Genomic DNA, 15,938 nt, shown 5'->3' on the forward strand with positions numbered 1-15,938 from the left:
ATTTGGATCACTTGTTGTTCCCTTGTTGCTGGGTTTGTTAACACCACTACCTTTCCCCCGACCTCTCCCTCTCCCATGTCCCCCCAGAACTGTAGGTCCCATTGTTTTCTCCTCCAGATTGTTCATCCAGCCTATCTTAATTAGACAGACCTGCGGAGATAATAACATGCACAAAAACAAGACAGAGCAAACCCAAGCAACAAAATAAAACAAACAACAACAACAACAAACCATGACAAAAAACAAAGTACAACAAGAAAGAAAAACTTGTAGTTAGTTCAAGGACTGTTTGTTGGCCTTTAGGAGTGTTTTTCAGTCCAGTCTGTTGGGGCACCACGTCCTGGCCCCAAGGTCCACCTTCAGCATTCCCTGGGGACCTCACCGCTCCATTCCCTTGTTTTCTGTTGCACCCCCTTAGCGTTTTGCCTCAGTGTGGCGGGATCAGATCGGGCGCAATTCCTACACTATGTCTCTGATGTTGTCTCCTGTAAGGCTATGGTTCAGTGAGGAACGTCATGTCTCATAGTGGGGCTAGCCATGTGGTCCTCTCTGTAGACTGGCTGCTCTAATCAGGAACATCATCCTCAAGGTGTGGTGGGCCAGGAAAATCAGGCCTTTTTTGTCACACACTCTTAAGCTATCTTTTCAGAACCTTTAAATAGAAACGTTGATTAACAGTCTGACCTTGTGGAACAAATTCCAAATGCACTAGGCGTCGACATTTTCGTCTATTCCTCGAGTTGATGAATGTCCAGAACAAGGTTTGTCATCCATCGACATTTCACCTTTTTTGAAATGAGAAGACTAGTCATACACTTGAGGTTTTTCCCATATGACTGTCCTTGTAATCTTTGTTCAATAGCACAACAGTTTCTGCCACATTTTCCTTGGTCAGGAAATAAAATTTGACAGCCATACACTTAAATCTCTTTAAATCAGTTCTCTTAAATACAGATTAAGTAAAACTGCTTTTAAGAAAAAATTCACTGTGACCAGAGAGAACCTTCCCAGGTGATGCCACTGGGTACACTAACTCAGAGCAAATGCTTGATGCTCGCCTAGCAGGAAAAGTGTGTACTATGAAAGCTCCACTCCACCCGTACAATTCCATTTGTTTGTTTTTAGGGCAGTACCCCCTATTCACATGCTGTTGTTCTTAGGTGTCAACCAGTTGGTTATGACCCAGTGACCTGATGGACAACCACAGCTCAGGGGTTAGGATTTACAACATATTTTCAGGGGACACAATTCAACCCATCACATCATCATATTGTCAAAATTCATTCGCCTTATGGCTATAGTCTGGTTGTTGGTGTTACTAGCAGCGTTGTGACGGCTCGAGACCCTGACCAGCAGAACAACATGATGGGTGGGATTGGTTGAGATCCATAGAGCTTTTGTTGGCTGGTTGTTAGTAGTTCACCAGACCTTTATTTGTAGTCCATCGTAGCCTGGAAGCTCCACTGATACCTGTTCGTCACCATAGCAACACAGGAGCCTCCATCAGCAGAGGGGCGTGGCTGTGTCTGAGGACCATTGGCTGAGTCTCTTTCACAGAAGCTGAGACATCTACCACTGGACGGCTTCCACCCCCACCCCTGGCCCCCCTAGAACTTTCTGCCAGTTCTCCCTCTGAACACTCCAGGCACCTGCCTTGCTCAGACTTAAGCAAGTGTTCAGAACAACCCTTCTTCCCTCTAGCTGACCTCCTTGAATCAATGACCAGGAAAACACTTGTTGCCACATTTCTAGTGTTTTCTTTCATTAGCAAGAGTAAGCCTCCTGGACAACTGCATGATTGCATTTTATAGGGGCTGAGTTTTTAATTCCCCTTCGGACTATTGCAGCAGCACAAAGAGAACCAGAATTAGTACAACGGTGCATTTCCTATATTTATAGAAATACAAGAAGCAAAGATAAGTCAAACAGTATTGCTAGAGAATCATAGGAACCTTTATGAAACAAAAATAGCAGGCTGTGAAGCAATTCGTTTTGACATCTCCTCCACCAGTAGGTACATCGCTCTAATCCTCCCCCGAAGAATTCTGTGCTCTTGGCTTTACACCAGGATGCAGTGTTTGCATCCTCCAGGACTCCAGCCATGCTCCTTTCCAAAGTGCTCTGTGGTTTACAGGTAAAAGGAAGTCTGACGGGCAAGGACCGGCTGTTGAGAGGGTGGGGTAAGACTTGCCAAGGAAGTTCTCCTACGACCCCCCTTGCTACCTGTGGAGAACAGGCAGATGCATTGTTGTGATGGGGGAAATTCCTTGATACAACTTCCCTGGTCTTTTTCTCACCAATGCATTTTTCAGTTTTCTTAAAACTTCTTCACACGAAGCCCCTGTGATCGCCCTGTGTCCATCAAGATCACCCCCTTGGGTGTCCCAGACAAAATCTTTGTAACTGACCGCTCTGCCTTCACTCTAGCCGTCCCAGCAGACAGCCCCCAAAGCCTCTGTGTGAGTTGGACCTTTTCTCTTTAAGGGGCCCTCACGGATCCAAGACACTATATTGGGGAGACAACTTGCCTGCAGCCATCCACTGATCCCAGAGCGATGTTTAAATACGTCTTGCGTGGAGTACGCGTGTGCACGGACAAACGGGAACCCAAAGAGCAATACTGTTTTTACATATATTCGTCACACTTCTAGGTCCATTGGAACAGAGGGCTATAAAGTGAAAGGGATGTAACCACCGCCCAAGTTACAAATAAGGTAACGCCTAGAACCCCTCGTGTACTTGTGTAGTTGTGTAGTTGCCTCTCCCTCCCTGCGGGAGGAAATCACCACCCTGGCCCTTAGTGCCCTCACACCCTTGCCTTTGCTTGTCGTTTCACAGTTTACAGGGCACCCTCCTAAGCTGTCCACTGGTGTTGCCAGCCGTGCCTGCTCCACAGTTAGGGGACCCTAGAGTGGATGTGTGCTCAGTCCGCCCTCTTCGCTTGCTGTATGCCTTTCTTTTTCATGGGAAAATTTTCCAACATGAAAGACTTGGTTATTGTATGATTGTAATTGCACCATTGCAGTTTTTGAAAAAAAGGTTTATTGTATAGCCATTATCTAATAGTTATTAAGATTTAGTCATTTTTTTGTATTTAAATACTGGTTTAGTAACTTTTTTGTTGATCCTATGTTGAAATGACAATTTCCCTTCCCTCCTCTCCCGCTCTCTTCCCTTCCTCTCCTCCAGCTTCCTTGAAGCCTTCAAAGTCTGCTTCTTTGGGTGTGAAACCGATTTTCTTATTTGTTTGTTTTTTTAAGGTCTCGTGCGGAATTTGTCTTTATGAGGTTGACTTACCTGTGCCGATCAGAGTGTCGTCCAAAGTTGCCCGTGTCATGAGCTGGCTGATGGGTTCATCTTTGTGTTTTAGAGATGCATATGACTCTGGTGCATATATGCCCCAGCGTTTATTTATCCATTTCTCCACAGACAGGCGTTTGGCTGTTTTCCTTATTGTGGCTAGCACTTACTAACGTATATCTCTTTGACATATGTACCAAGTATAGAGATTTGGGGCTCATGGAATTTCTAGGAGCCCTGGTGGTAGAGTGGCTACGTGTTGGGCTGCTAAACCTCGTGGTTTATAGTTTGAAATCACAAGTCACTGCACAAGGGAAAGATGAGAGGTCCTGCTCTTGTGAAGAGATACACGTTGGAAAGCCACAGGCTTAGTTCTAACCCACCCTGTTGCCAGGACTTAGAATTGAGTTGAAGTCAGTGAGTTTGGGTTTTTTTGCTTATGTTAAATCACATGTGTTTAAGGACGTGCCATACTGTTTTCCATTGTGGCTGTATAAATCTACAATCTCACCAGTAGTGTATGAATGTTTCCATCTCTCCACATCCTCTCCAGAATCTGTGATGTTCTGATTTTAAAAAATATTTTACTATCAGTGTCAATGTGAGGTGGTATTTCATCATGTCAATACACTTGTCTTTTGTACCTAATTGTTACAAGCATTTATTCATGTGATTGTTGGCTTCCTAGACACCATCTTAGGTAAATTGTCTATTCATGCCATCTGCTCACTTTTAATTGGATATTATTTGTGTTTTTTCTTGTTGAGGTGTTTTAGTTTTCTGTAGTTTTTTGAGATTTGCCCTTTATCCAATATGCCATTGCCAAATCTGACTTTTTCCCCAAATCTGAGGGTTCCCTTTTTGCTCTTTTGAAGAAGTCTTTTGATGTATGTCCCCAACCAAGCTCACTGACATCAAGTCTGTTCTGATTCACAGCGCCCTAAAGGATAGGGACTAACCACCCGTGGGTTTCTGAAACTGTAACTCTTCACAAGAGCAGAGTGTCTCCGCCTCCTCCCTCCTGACCTTGTGGTCAGCAGACCAACTTGCAACCAGTAGGCCGCCAAGGCTCCTCCTCTGATGTACATCAATGTCTTGTTTTTAGGAGGAACAATTCCTCTATGTTGTCTTCTGTAATGTCAGTGTTTTCATGATGGTTAGTAATGTATTTATGCTTTATATTAGGGGCCTTAAGTTTGTCCTTATTTTCTCATTGATAATTTTCATAGTTCTGGGGTTTATATTTAAGTCTTTAATCTACCTTGAGTTCATTTTTGTACATGGTGTGAGGTATGGATCCTGTTTCATTCTTTTGCAGCTGCAGATCCAGTTTTTTCTAGCACCATTTGTTGGAAGACTATCTTGTTCCTATTTAATGTGTTTTAAGTCTTTCATCAAAATCAGGTTCTGTAGGTACTTGGTTGTATTTATGGGTTCTCTGTTTTGATCATTGGTCTACAAATCTATGACTGTGCCCATACCAAGCTATTTTGATTCCTGTGGCTGAATAATAGGTTTTGAAATCAAGGAGTGAGAGACTTCTTAGTTTGTTTTTGTTTTTTATTTTTATTTTTTAATAAATCATTTTGTTTTAGTTTATTAATAGTATTTTGCTCATCCTGGGGTTCTTTCCTTTCAAAATAAAGTTGGTGATTAGCTTTTCCATTTCTTTGTTGTTGTTGTTGTTGTTGTTTGAAATTTTAAAAAGTAAACTACATGCATCTTTAATAACACCTTATTTTTCAAAAAATAAAGATAAGTTTCGCTACAATACCAAGACCATATGCAACAAATGTAGCAATATTCCCATAAGGCCATCTAATACCCAGTCCATATCCGTATTTCACTCCCAGTTAACAAAATCCATGTATCACTGGTTTGCTCAAACCAGGGTCCAATCAAGAGCCAGGAAGTTGACAGCGCAGCTTCCAGACGTGACTGCTCCTTTTTCACGCATGCGCCCCGTAGAGTTCTCTTGTGGGTATTTTTTTTATAATAGAACAGCAGATTTGTTTCCTGCAATGTGGCATTTAGATCAGCGTTTCCCAAAGGAGTTTCCTCAAAACCCTGTGCTACTCAAGCCCCATCGTACTCAGTATCTTGTTGCTAGGCGCCACCTGCGCGACTCTGATGCCCAGCGACCCCACATCCAACAGAAGAAAACACGGCCTGGCCCTCACCACCCTCACGATCATGGCTCTGCTTGAGCGCATTGCTGCAGCCACCTTGCCCAGCCCTCTACCTCACTGAAGGTCTTCCTCTCTTTCGCCCACCCTTTATTTATTTTTTTTATTTTTTTTTTCTCTTTTTTAACATTTTATTAGGGGCTCATACAACTGTTATCCCAATCCATACACACATCAATTGTGTAAAGCACATTTGTACATCGTTTCTCAAAACATTTTCTCTCCATTTAAACCCCTGACATTAGGTCCTCATTTTTCCCCTCCCTCCCCGCTCTCCCCTCCCGCATATGCCCTTGATAGTTTATAAATGGGTATTTTGTCATATCTTGCCCTGTCCGACGTCTCCCTTCATCCACTTTTCGGTTGTCCGTCCCCCAGGGAGGAGGTCACACACAATTCCATGTAATCGGTTCCCTCTTTCCTACCCATTCTCCCTTTACCCTCCCTGTTTTGCCACTCACACCACTGGTCCTATAGGGCTCATCCATCCTGGATTCCCTGTATTTTCAGTTCCTATCTGTACCAGTGTACTTCCTCTGGTCTAGCCAGTCTTGCAAGATAGAATTCGAGTCATGGTAGTGGGAGCGGGGAGGAAACCTTTAGGAACTAGAGGAAAGTTGTATTTCTCATCATTGTTACATCACACCCTGACTGGCTCATCTCCTCCCCGAGACCCCTCTGCAAGGGGATCTCCAGTGGCCTACTAATGGGCTTTGGATCTCCACTCCGCACTCCCCCCATCATTCACTATGGTAAGATTTTTTGTTCTGATGATGCCTGATACCTGATCCCTTCGACACCTCGTGGTTGCATAGGCTGGTGTGCTTCTTCCATGCGCCCACCCTTTATTTTACCAAGCAAGACATCCTTCTCTAGGGACGCTGGTCTCTCCAGTGTATGTAAGACAAAGTGTCGTGGTACTCAAAAAGAGAGTAGTATTGTCACATGCCACCGCGTTACTCAGTCTGTCATTCTCTGATGGCTTGTGTTATCTCGTGTCTCCAGTACCAGCAGGGTCACCTGAAGTGGCCAGGTTTCATGGAGATAGACTAGGAAGAAGGGATAGGGGTACACTTCCAAGGACTTCTCCCCTGCAAACCTTAGGGAGAGCCATGAGCGTTGTCAGAGCCTGCCAGTGCAGCAGACAGCTTTACACAGACCTAGGAGCCGTGGTAGGAAGCGCGGGACCAGACCGTGTTCGGTCTGTTACATTGAGTAGCTATGAGTTAGAACCAAGCCCCGGCCCCTACCAAAGAACAGCGCTGCCACACGAATCTGGGAGAGAGACTGGGGTAAACTATGTTAAACTGCTTCCTCTGTCGCCAGTCTCGGGGCCTCCAGGGTTGCAAGGAGCCTGGTGACTCTCCGGTGGTCCATAATGGAAGTAGTTGTCCTTCCCCCCCTGGTGCCTCAGATCTTCTCGGGGGTGACCAGTCTACAGGACAGACGTTAGGAAGTGCCGATCCACAGGATTTGCATGTAATCACTGACAGCACTAAATGAACAGTCCCATCTCCCATCCCGTGGGCCATGAGCACACAAATACAAGCACTGGGTTGCCATGTGAGGGGTGAAGAATCTTGTCGCGCACCCAGTCTTCTTGGGTTTTGCCTGAGTGTCTATTGTAAGTAGTTGGAAGGAGAAAACAAATAAAGAAACAAACGATTTTTCCCGCTGGCTCACAATCACCCTGCACAGGATTTCCCAGGCTGTAAATATTTGGGGGGCTGTACTTGACCTCTGACTGTGGGAAACTGAAATCGTGGAAAGTGAAACCGAGAATAAGGAGGAATCGTTGTTATAAAAAGGATCTTCGTTTTGAATTACTAATCAGTAATCTTTCTTTGAATAATCATAAAATTGAATATCTTCTTTGCCTAATTATTCCTCATTTGGAAACATGTTTAGCATTCTCAAACATCTTCTGAATTAGTGAAAGGCACACACTATTTTTTTAAATCATTTTATTAGGGGGCTCATACAACTCTTATCACAATCCATACACACATCAATTGGGCGAAGCACATTTGTATATTCACTGCCTTCCTGGCACACATTATTTGTTGTTCATATAAATTGCCTTTAGATTGACAGGACTTTTTCTCTTTTCCAATTTTTTATTGTAAATTAGGTAGGCTTACATTTCAGATCAACAACTTTGGGTTCAACATTTTAAACAACTAATCGAATCTCCAAGAGTTTGCCCTTCTCCCACTCCTTGATTTCTCTTCTCCCTCTTGTGGACTACTGCCTCCCATCTCACCCCAGGTAACCTCTGTCGCCAGTGCAGAGCAGGCTGCTGACGGCCCTCCTTCACCCTCTCCACCCTTGGCACTCTTCAAAGGCTGTTCCCTTTGGTATGAATGGGGTTCCTCCCACCCTATTTTTTTTCCTTTTCCACAGTGGTCTCATATAATACTTGCCCTTTTGTGATCGACCCATTTCACGCAATGTGATGTTCTCTGGGCCTATGTCCTGCTTGTTCTTGAGTACAGTGTTTATTATGCCACCCTAAGCTTTCACCAGGAGATCCTCTTGAAACCCTGGTGGCATCGTGGTCACAAAATCTCTGCTCATCTCAAGGTCAGTATTTCAAAACCACCAGCCCACCTGAGGGAGAAGAGGAGGTTTCCTGCTCTTGCTAAGATGTGTCCTCTTGAAACCGCACCGGAGTAGCTCCACTCTGTCCTCCAGGGGCCATCTGGGTCAGAATGGACCAGATGGTGAGTTCACTTAATGGCCGGGAACCAGTGCGTTAACGAGGGAGGCCTCCACAGCCACATTTTTGGTTTTCTTCGTTACCTCACCTTAACCGGTTCGTCTTTCCCTGGCCTTCATCAGTGGAGCCATTAAAAGAACAACCACATTGCTTTTACTGCAATTCACTATTTGGTGTTTCCAAATGGAAGACCCACTGGCTTTCCCCCATTCCTCCAAATCCTTGCTCCCTTCCCCCTTTTATAGGGTATGGGTATAAGTCACGGAGCCCTGGCAGCACAGTGAGGTAAGCCTGGGGCCACTCGTCGGAGGTGAGCAGTTAGAGCCCCTCGGTGACAGAAAGATATGCACGCTACTTCTGGAAGGATTTACAGCCACGGGAAAATCGATAGGGTCGAGCGGAAACCAGCTTGACGGCAATGAAAGGATCTGTAGACCGTAGATACTCGAGTATAAGCCGACCCAAATATCAGCCGAGGCACCTGATTTCACCACAAACACTGCACTAAAAAATGCGCTGAAAAACTTGGCTTATGCACGCGTATATACGGTAAATTGGATTTTGAAATGATGTTCTCTCGGCATTAAAAAACATAAATATGGAAACATTTTCTCCAAGGAGTATGTAAATGTGGGTTGGCTGTTCATTTGGGGTCTCTAGGCGGTAGTGGTTACATCATATGAAGGAGCTTCATTATTCATAAGACCACATGGGAAGTGCAGGCATGTTCTGGGTTCTGGACATTCATCCATTGGTCATGTGAAGGTGTCTAGCCTTTGGTCATGTGAAGGTGTCTAGCCTGAGAGCCTGAGGTTTCTCTTTCTCTGGAGTTGTAAAATGTAAAGAGAATGCAAGCTGAGGACTGTACTTGCAAGTTGACTGCTTTTAGAACTGCAGCCTGGGCAGTAAGCTATTTCAAATTTCATTATTTCTCCATTGTTTTTTACCCCTTTCCAACTCGGTCTCCTACACAATGTAATTTAAAGGCAGTTGAGCAAGGGGTTCAACAGAGACAGATTATCCTAGAGAAAACTATCAACACATTGCTGGGTTCTCTGGGGAGGACCAAAGGACTTGTTCCAGCATCGATATTGCTTTTTCTTCATTTCCTGGTTGGTGGTGGCTTTTTCCTTAAGTCAAAAAACGCTCTACTTAAATGTTATAACACTCACAGGGGTTTGTTTGGTCACCCCTCCCCCATCAGAACTGGGAGTCCATAGTATATAAAATATGCCCAAGCCAGAAATTCTACTTCTAGCACACAATGACATTTTAAAAAGTTTGTGGAAAATGGAATTGAAAAACCGTACAATTTTTTTCATGAACTTTTTTCAGATTGAAGAAAAAATTATACATGTTCACATGCACTTATAGTAGCAATATTTGTATGCTGAAAGGTTGAAGACAGTTTAAATTTCCTTCCATTACAGATGGGCTAAAATAATTGGGTACATATTCATACATACCAAAAAAATAATATATGATACTAAAAAAATGAGGTGTTCATGTATATCCCTCTGGAAAGATTTCTAAAACTGTTTGTTAAATAAGAGATTAAAAAGACTTGCTGAACTATATGAGGTGGATGTAAAGGTATTTTTATACAGGGTGTGTGTGTGTCAGAGAGAGAATATGAATGAATAAGGTCTTGGAGAAAGATTTGGAAAAAGACCAGTCTTCATTCTTAAAGGAAGACGGTACAGCTTGGTGAATTGAGTTTATGAACAGAGGCATCATGGAAAGGAACTTTGGTCTTCTCTACATTCCTTGAGTTTTTTACAGTTAAAATATTTTCAATTATTCTTGGCATAAATTCGATGAAAGCATGAAAGTGTTTAAAAAAGAACTCCTATGTTGTTTTAAACAGATTCAGCATAGGCATTCCTTAAAGGGAACATGCTAGATGCTTATTTTAAACTGACCAGTGTCAAAGAAGCATAGGATTTTTTAGCTTAACATAAATGCACGTGGAAATGAAAACTGGAAAAGTTGATGAGGGATTGGCTTTTAGTAAATGTGGCATATACTTGGGGTTGATCAGAAGAGGGGTTTACAAACATAATTAAATGAGAAACTGCTTTCAGCCTGATATTAAAGCTACAATGCACAGGGCGATGGTGGAATTGGTGGCTGAGAGCCCATTTCTTACCAGGCCCCCCATTTCTAAAGCATGACCTCACCATTCGCAGACTCAAAAGACTAGGAGTCCGGGGTGGTGCAAGCCATTAACTCATGAGGCGGTGAACTGAGAGACGGCCCCAAAGAAAGCCTAATGGCCTACTTCCACACGGTCTGCCATTGAGAACCCAGTGACGCCACACAGTTCTCTCCGACACACCTGGCTGGCATTCTGTGATTTGCAGTCAAGTCTGGCCCCCAGCTTTGTGTGGCATATAACATACACATGCACATGCTCGCACACATACACGCATATACATACACACACACATCCCTTGTGTGCTCACTAATATTCTCTATACTCTGTGATTTCAGGTTGACCAAGTTTGCACTGGAGAACATTATCATAATTTTTACTTGCTGTTTTTAGTTTTCCTTTATAAATGGAAGTGTACATTCACATTGCATACAATTTACCCTTTTGTCTCAGGCATTGAAACCAAGCAGGGTGTCTGAGGAAGAAAGGCACTGTGGGTCTTCTGACCCAAGTAGGAATGGGGGAATGGATTTAACATGAGGGATAGAACATAAAATGGTTTCCTGCTCACCAAACAAGGCTAAGTTCATAAAAATCACCGCTCTGTAATTTTTGACTTTGGGTGAAAATAACGAAGAAAAGGGAGAAAAGGAGGGAAAAGGGCGAGAAGCAACAAAAAGATCAGGAATGTATCAGGGAAGAGAGGTAGCAACGTGTACCTTCTGCATCTGCTCAGAGGCAGGATAAGAAGGGGAAGTCTGGGGCGTTCTGCCCCCATAAACAGTGGCAGTCTCAGAAACCCACGGGGCGTCCCTACGAGTCAGCATCGACTCAATGGCACTGAGCTGTAGGAACCGAGGAGGAACTCTGGTGGTATAGTGGTTACCAAGTTCATCTACAATCCACAAGGCCAGTAGTTCAAAGCCACCAGAAGCTCCCAGGGAGAGGATTGCTGTGAGTCAGCATCAACTCAGTGGCTGTGCGTTGGGTTTTTCATGTCTGATCTCAGCGCAGGCTGGGAGTCTCCGATGAGGGTGTCCGCTGGAGTGATTCTCTCGGAGGCCCTGGGGAGACAGTGCTAGCCTCTCCCCGGCCCTGCCAGCGCTCGCGTGCCTCCCATGTCTGGAGCTGCAGAATCCCAGCGCATCCTTCCCTTTCCTGTCTCTTGCAACTCTTCTCCTCATTGACAGGCCACCACCAAGTCGAGAGTCGAGCCCCTCCCACACCTAACTGCCACATCCTCAAAAACCCTGCTTCAAACAAGATCGCATTCACAATACCAAGGGTTGGGATTCACCCATATCTTTTGGCCGAAAGAATAAAGTCTGCAACAATTCTACCCACCCCCTAAAAGAAATTCCAATTCTCCACTCTCGTCCTTGACCCTCACCATTCTATATAATCTTCCTCCCCTGACTGTGGAAGGCTTGCGTTTCTATGTGTCTCACTGTTGCTATAGAAGCCTTGGTGGTAGAGTGGGTAAGCGTGGGGCTGTTGACTGAAAAGGCGTAACTCGAACCCTCCAGGCGCTCTGAGGGGGAGATGAGGCTGTCTGCTCCCATGAAGATAGACAGTCTCAGAAATCGAATGGAGCTGTTCTGCTCGGTCCAATAGGGTCTCCCTGGGTTGGAATAAACGGGTTGGAGTGGTTTTGTTCATGTTTTTATTAATACATGCTAAGCTACCTGCAATAATATAGCATGCGATTATAATATAAAGACTGCAACCTAATTCAACATTAGTTTTGAGAAGGAGTTCGAATATTTTTTAAAAGAATTAAACAGCAAATTCCAAAGTATGTAACCACGGTGTAATATCCCCACCTCTGGGCCCAATACATCAGTCAGCACAGCACACCTGGCTGGGCCCAGCTATCAGTGTTTCCACAGACTGGCCAGGTGGACAGCAGAATTAGAACCACAGTCTAGAGTCCCCTGCCTGCTCTCTCGGTTTTTGTAGATGGCAGGCCAGACAGCCAAGCTCACAGCCATGGAGTGGATGCCAGCTCACAGCAACCTTCAGGACAGGGTCGAACTGCCCCTGTGAGTTCCTGAGACTATAACTCTTTCCAGGAGTGGAAAGCACCATCTTTCTCGCTCAGAGTGGGGGTGGTTTCGAACTGCTGACCTTGAGGGTCACAGCCACACTCATCACCACTGTGCCACCGGGAACCCCTCGATTATTGTATGGATGGGATGAGATTCTGTCAAGATGTGTGTGTGTGTGTGTGTGTGTGTGTGTGTGTGTGTGTGTAACAGAAGGAGAGGTAAATCTGAATTAGAATTTGTATAAAATATATATTTTTGTAAACTCACCCCCCCCCATACCTGTATTTTGAAAGGCCACAGAGATTCTCAAGCTGGCAAATGCCAACCAAGCACCCTCTTGCCTCTGGCACGCAGTGTGGACACAGAGCTGGAAGTCCAGATGCGGCCAGGTGTTTTTCACAGCGTTGCTGGTTTCCCTCCTCTCGTGCTTGCTCACCGGGGGCCCCAAGCCTGCCCCGTTGTGCTGCTCTTCCCAGGCTCCATTTCCACTTGACTTCCCACCTTTGTGCTCACTGTTCCCAGAGGAAGGACTCTTCTCCCACCTCCAGGCCCCACCTGCTCTCCCGAGGAGGAGCTCCCGCGCAGATGCAGGCACGTCTGGGGACCGAACTGTTCCCTCCTCACTTGGCTGCTCCAACTGGGAGCCCAGGAGGGGCAGGCGATGCGTGGACTTCCCCCGGAGGCCACCCACCACAGACCCATGTGATGCGAATCTCGAGCTCTAACAAACCCTGTGGGCTCCAGTTCGTCATAGCAGATCAGCATTGGCTCATCCCTTGTAACAAATGTGCTGCAGGACCTGGGGACATTGACAGTAGTAGCAACTCCCAAGTAGGAAGAGGGAGTCTTCAGGAATGATGCACTTTCTGCACAACTTTTCTGATACCCTCAAACTGCTCAAAAGTTACAATGTACTGAAATTTTAAATAAAGAAAGAAGTGTGGTCTACTCACAACTTCTCTGTCTTTCGATTGTAGCCCTGGAAAGGAAAATATCAATGAGGCAAAGCAGAGAGGAGCTGATAAAGCGAGGGGTCTTGAAGGAAATCTATGATAAAGGTAAGAGGGCCTGGTCCACCCTCCCAAGGGCCAGAGCAGTGTCGTGGGAGCTGGGCGCCCATTTCTCAGCATGGGATGCAGTTTTCTGTATCATTACCCCAAATGGTGGGTCCATGCCCTAGAGCAATGAGCCTAATCAATAATCAGGTGGAATGGAGGAAAAGAAAAAAAGATTAGCCAATGAAGCAACAAGGCTCTTTAGTGAGTGTTCACATTATCCCAGTTCCTTAGTGATATGTCTACTGAATTCTTCTAACAATATCAATCTCATATTGTAATTCTTAAGACACATGACAGGCTAGCAGAGGAATTGTGTGTGCAAAGTATATAAAAAGAAAAATCCATTATCTTAGCATATACTTCCCAATGTCCATATCCTTAGCAATCTTACACATGCAGGGGCAGTGAATTATGTAGTAATATGGCTCTTCTAGCCAAAGTCCCTAATTCCCACCAAATGACCTTTCCCTGCATGGGTCTGGAAAGAAGGTCAAGGAAGATACTGATAGGATTCACCTGCGCGTAATTGTAAGCAGGATTCCCTGGAGTTCCATCCTGCTGTGTATAAAATGAGCCCTCTGAGAAGCAGGAGAAGGGATCTCATTACCAGCAAGAGCCAGAAGTAGAGGGTGTCCTCTGGACCCCAAAGCCCTGCTCAGTTACCCTTCTGGATCTAGGTGACAGCTACACCATCAGGGGAGCAGCCGCAGAGCCAAGAGCCTGGTCATGGGGTAGGATGTTGGACTTCCAAACCCCGGTCAAGCCAAGGGCTTCTGTGCAGGAGGTTGGCTGCTGAATGAATTGCCTCTGGGCACTTAAGTAGGGAAGTTGGACTTGCTGACCCACCGAAGCGGAGCTGAGTCTCATTGGGCTGAGGCATACTGGACTGGGGTGCCTCTGGTCCTTAATTTAGGAAGTGGGGTCCGCTGACCCACAGAGTTTAAGCTGAATGCTTTCAGATTGAGGCTTATGGCAGAATAGTATGCCCTTTGGACATTTATTAGACTGGACAGACTTGATAGAACTTTGTAACATGTCCTAATAAAAAACTCAACCCTAAGCATTTCTAACTGGCACTACAACTTGTTAGCTTCCTTAATAAACACTTTAATCGTGAATTTTATCTGAGTTCTGCGGAGCCATTGCAGTGGCTCTTAGAACCTAGAGGTAAATTTTAGAGTATTAATTGAGCCAGCATATACAATACCCGAGAAAGCTGGAGAGGGTCCATTATACTTCAAGCCGGATTCCATTAGTCATTAGCATTCCCAAATCTTGTTTGACCCCTTGGAAACCATCATAGTCATGTACAACCGAATGGATCACACTTAAGCATGGCTGCTTCCAACCAAACTGGCTGCAGGCTGGCCCAGCAGCCTGTGCACAACTCAGACACGTCTGGAGAGAACAATGGCGTGGCGTGCTGAGGCTCACACAGTGTCTTGCGATCCCTGATGGTCCGCCGTGGACTTTGATTCAGAGTGACCCCGTGTGTGTCTGAGTGGAACTTTGTGTCGGTGGCTCCCTAGCTATAGAACAACCACAACACACAACTCGCAGCCACGGATTGCATTCTGACTCAGCTCCTGGTAGGATAGGGTAGAACTGCTCTGTTGTGGGTTTCCAAGACTCTGCCTCTCTATAGGAGTAGAAAGCCTCCTTTTTCTCCCTCGGAGCATCTACTGGTTTCAAACTGCAGACCTTGTGGTTCGCAGGCCAATGTGTAAACCACAATGCCACCAAGGTAGTTGGAAACTCAAAGGGGCTTCAAAGCGTTCACGGAAAAACCCCAATATCTTTTCACTCTGTTTCCCACCAACTTTTTGAGAGGCCCCTGGAAGTGCAGCGCTTGTCCTTGGGCAGGGTGTTCGCTCTGTCACTCCCTGCTTGCATCTTGGATGGACAGTTCGTGGTACGGGAACCAACTTCCAAAAATCTTCATGGCCTCAGGGAGCCCCTGATGAGGTGATGAGCTGAAAGTGAGCAAGAAGTGCAGCCCGATCTCCATATCAGAGCTCAAACCGAGCAGGCAGAAGATGGGCAGGCGGGCGGGCAGAGGCCTGGTCTGCTGACTGGTGCCATTGGCTACCTAAGGGCTCTCTAAGGAGGTGATCTGGTAGGATGCTGTGCCACCAGATAACACCAGCCCCACAGAACATGACAAGCAGAAACGGACGTCCCTATGGATGACCGTGAGGGGACTGGGAGCGACAGTGTGTTATGTCCTTTAAAGCACAGAACCAGGAGAGTGTGTGAGCAAGCAGGAGCTTGATTCAGAAAAGAGAAGGGAGGGATACTTAACAAAATGCTTGAAGCGCTGCATGTATTTCTGTTTGGAAATTCAATGTTCAGAGCACACGATGCTTACGGGGGAACATTTGTGGGTGCATTTGCAGAGTACTGGAATCTATGGGAACATTATCATTTAAAATATCTTCTGAGTAAGTTGCTGTGTTTTAGAATTTTCCCCAC

General features: G+C 45.4%; 1 protein-coding gene across 1 annotated transcript in view; it reads left to right on the plus strand.

Moving 5' to 3' along the window:
• Window positions 1-15,938, plus strand: part of PHACTR1 (phosphatase and actin regulator 1) — a 609,657-nt gene that overhangs the window by 436,579 nt on the left and 157,140 nt on the right. Inside the window, exon 5 of the mRNA XM_045298679.1 lies at window positions 13,386-13,466. Within this exon, the coding sequence (XP_045154614.1) occupies window positions 13,386-13,466 (81 nt within the window). The remainder of the gene's footprint in view (window positions 1-13,385; window positions 13,467-15,938) is intronic.

This window comes from Echinops telfairi, unplaced genomic scaffold (assembly GCF_000313985.2).
Source record: "Echinops telfairi isolate 266 unplaced genomic scaffold, ASM31398v2 ScPeMD7_7439;HRSCAF=8477, whole genome shotgun sequence".
Classification (NCBI taxonomy): domain Eukaryota; kingdom Metazoa; phylum Chordata; class Mammalia; order Afrosoricida; family Tenrecidae; genus Echinops; species Echinops telfairi.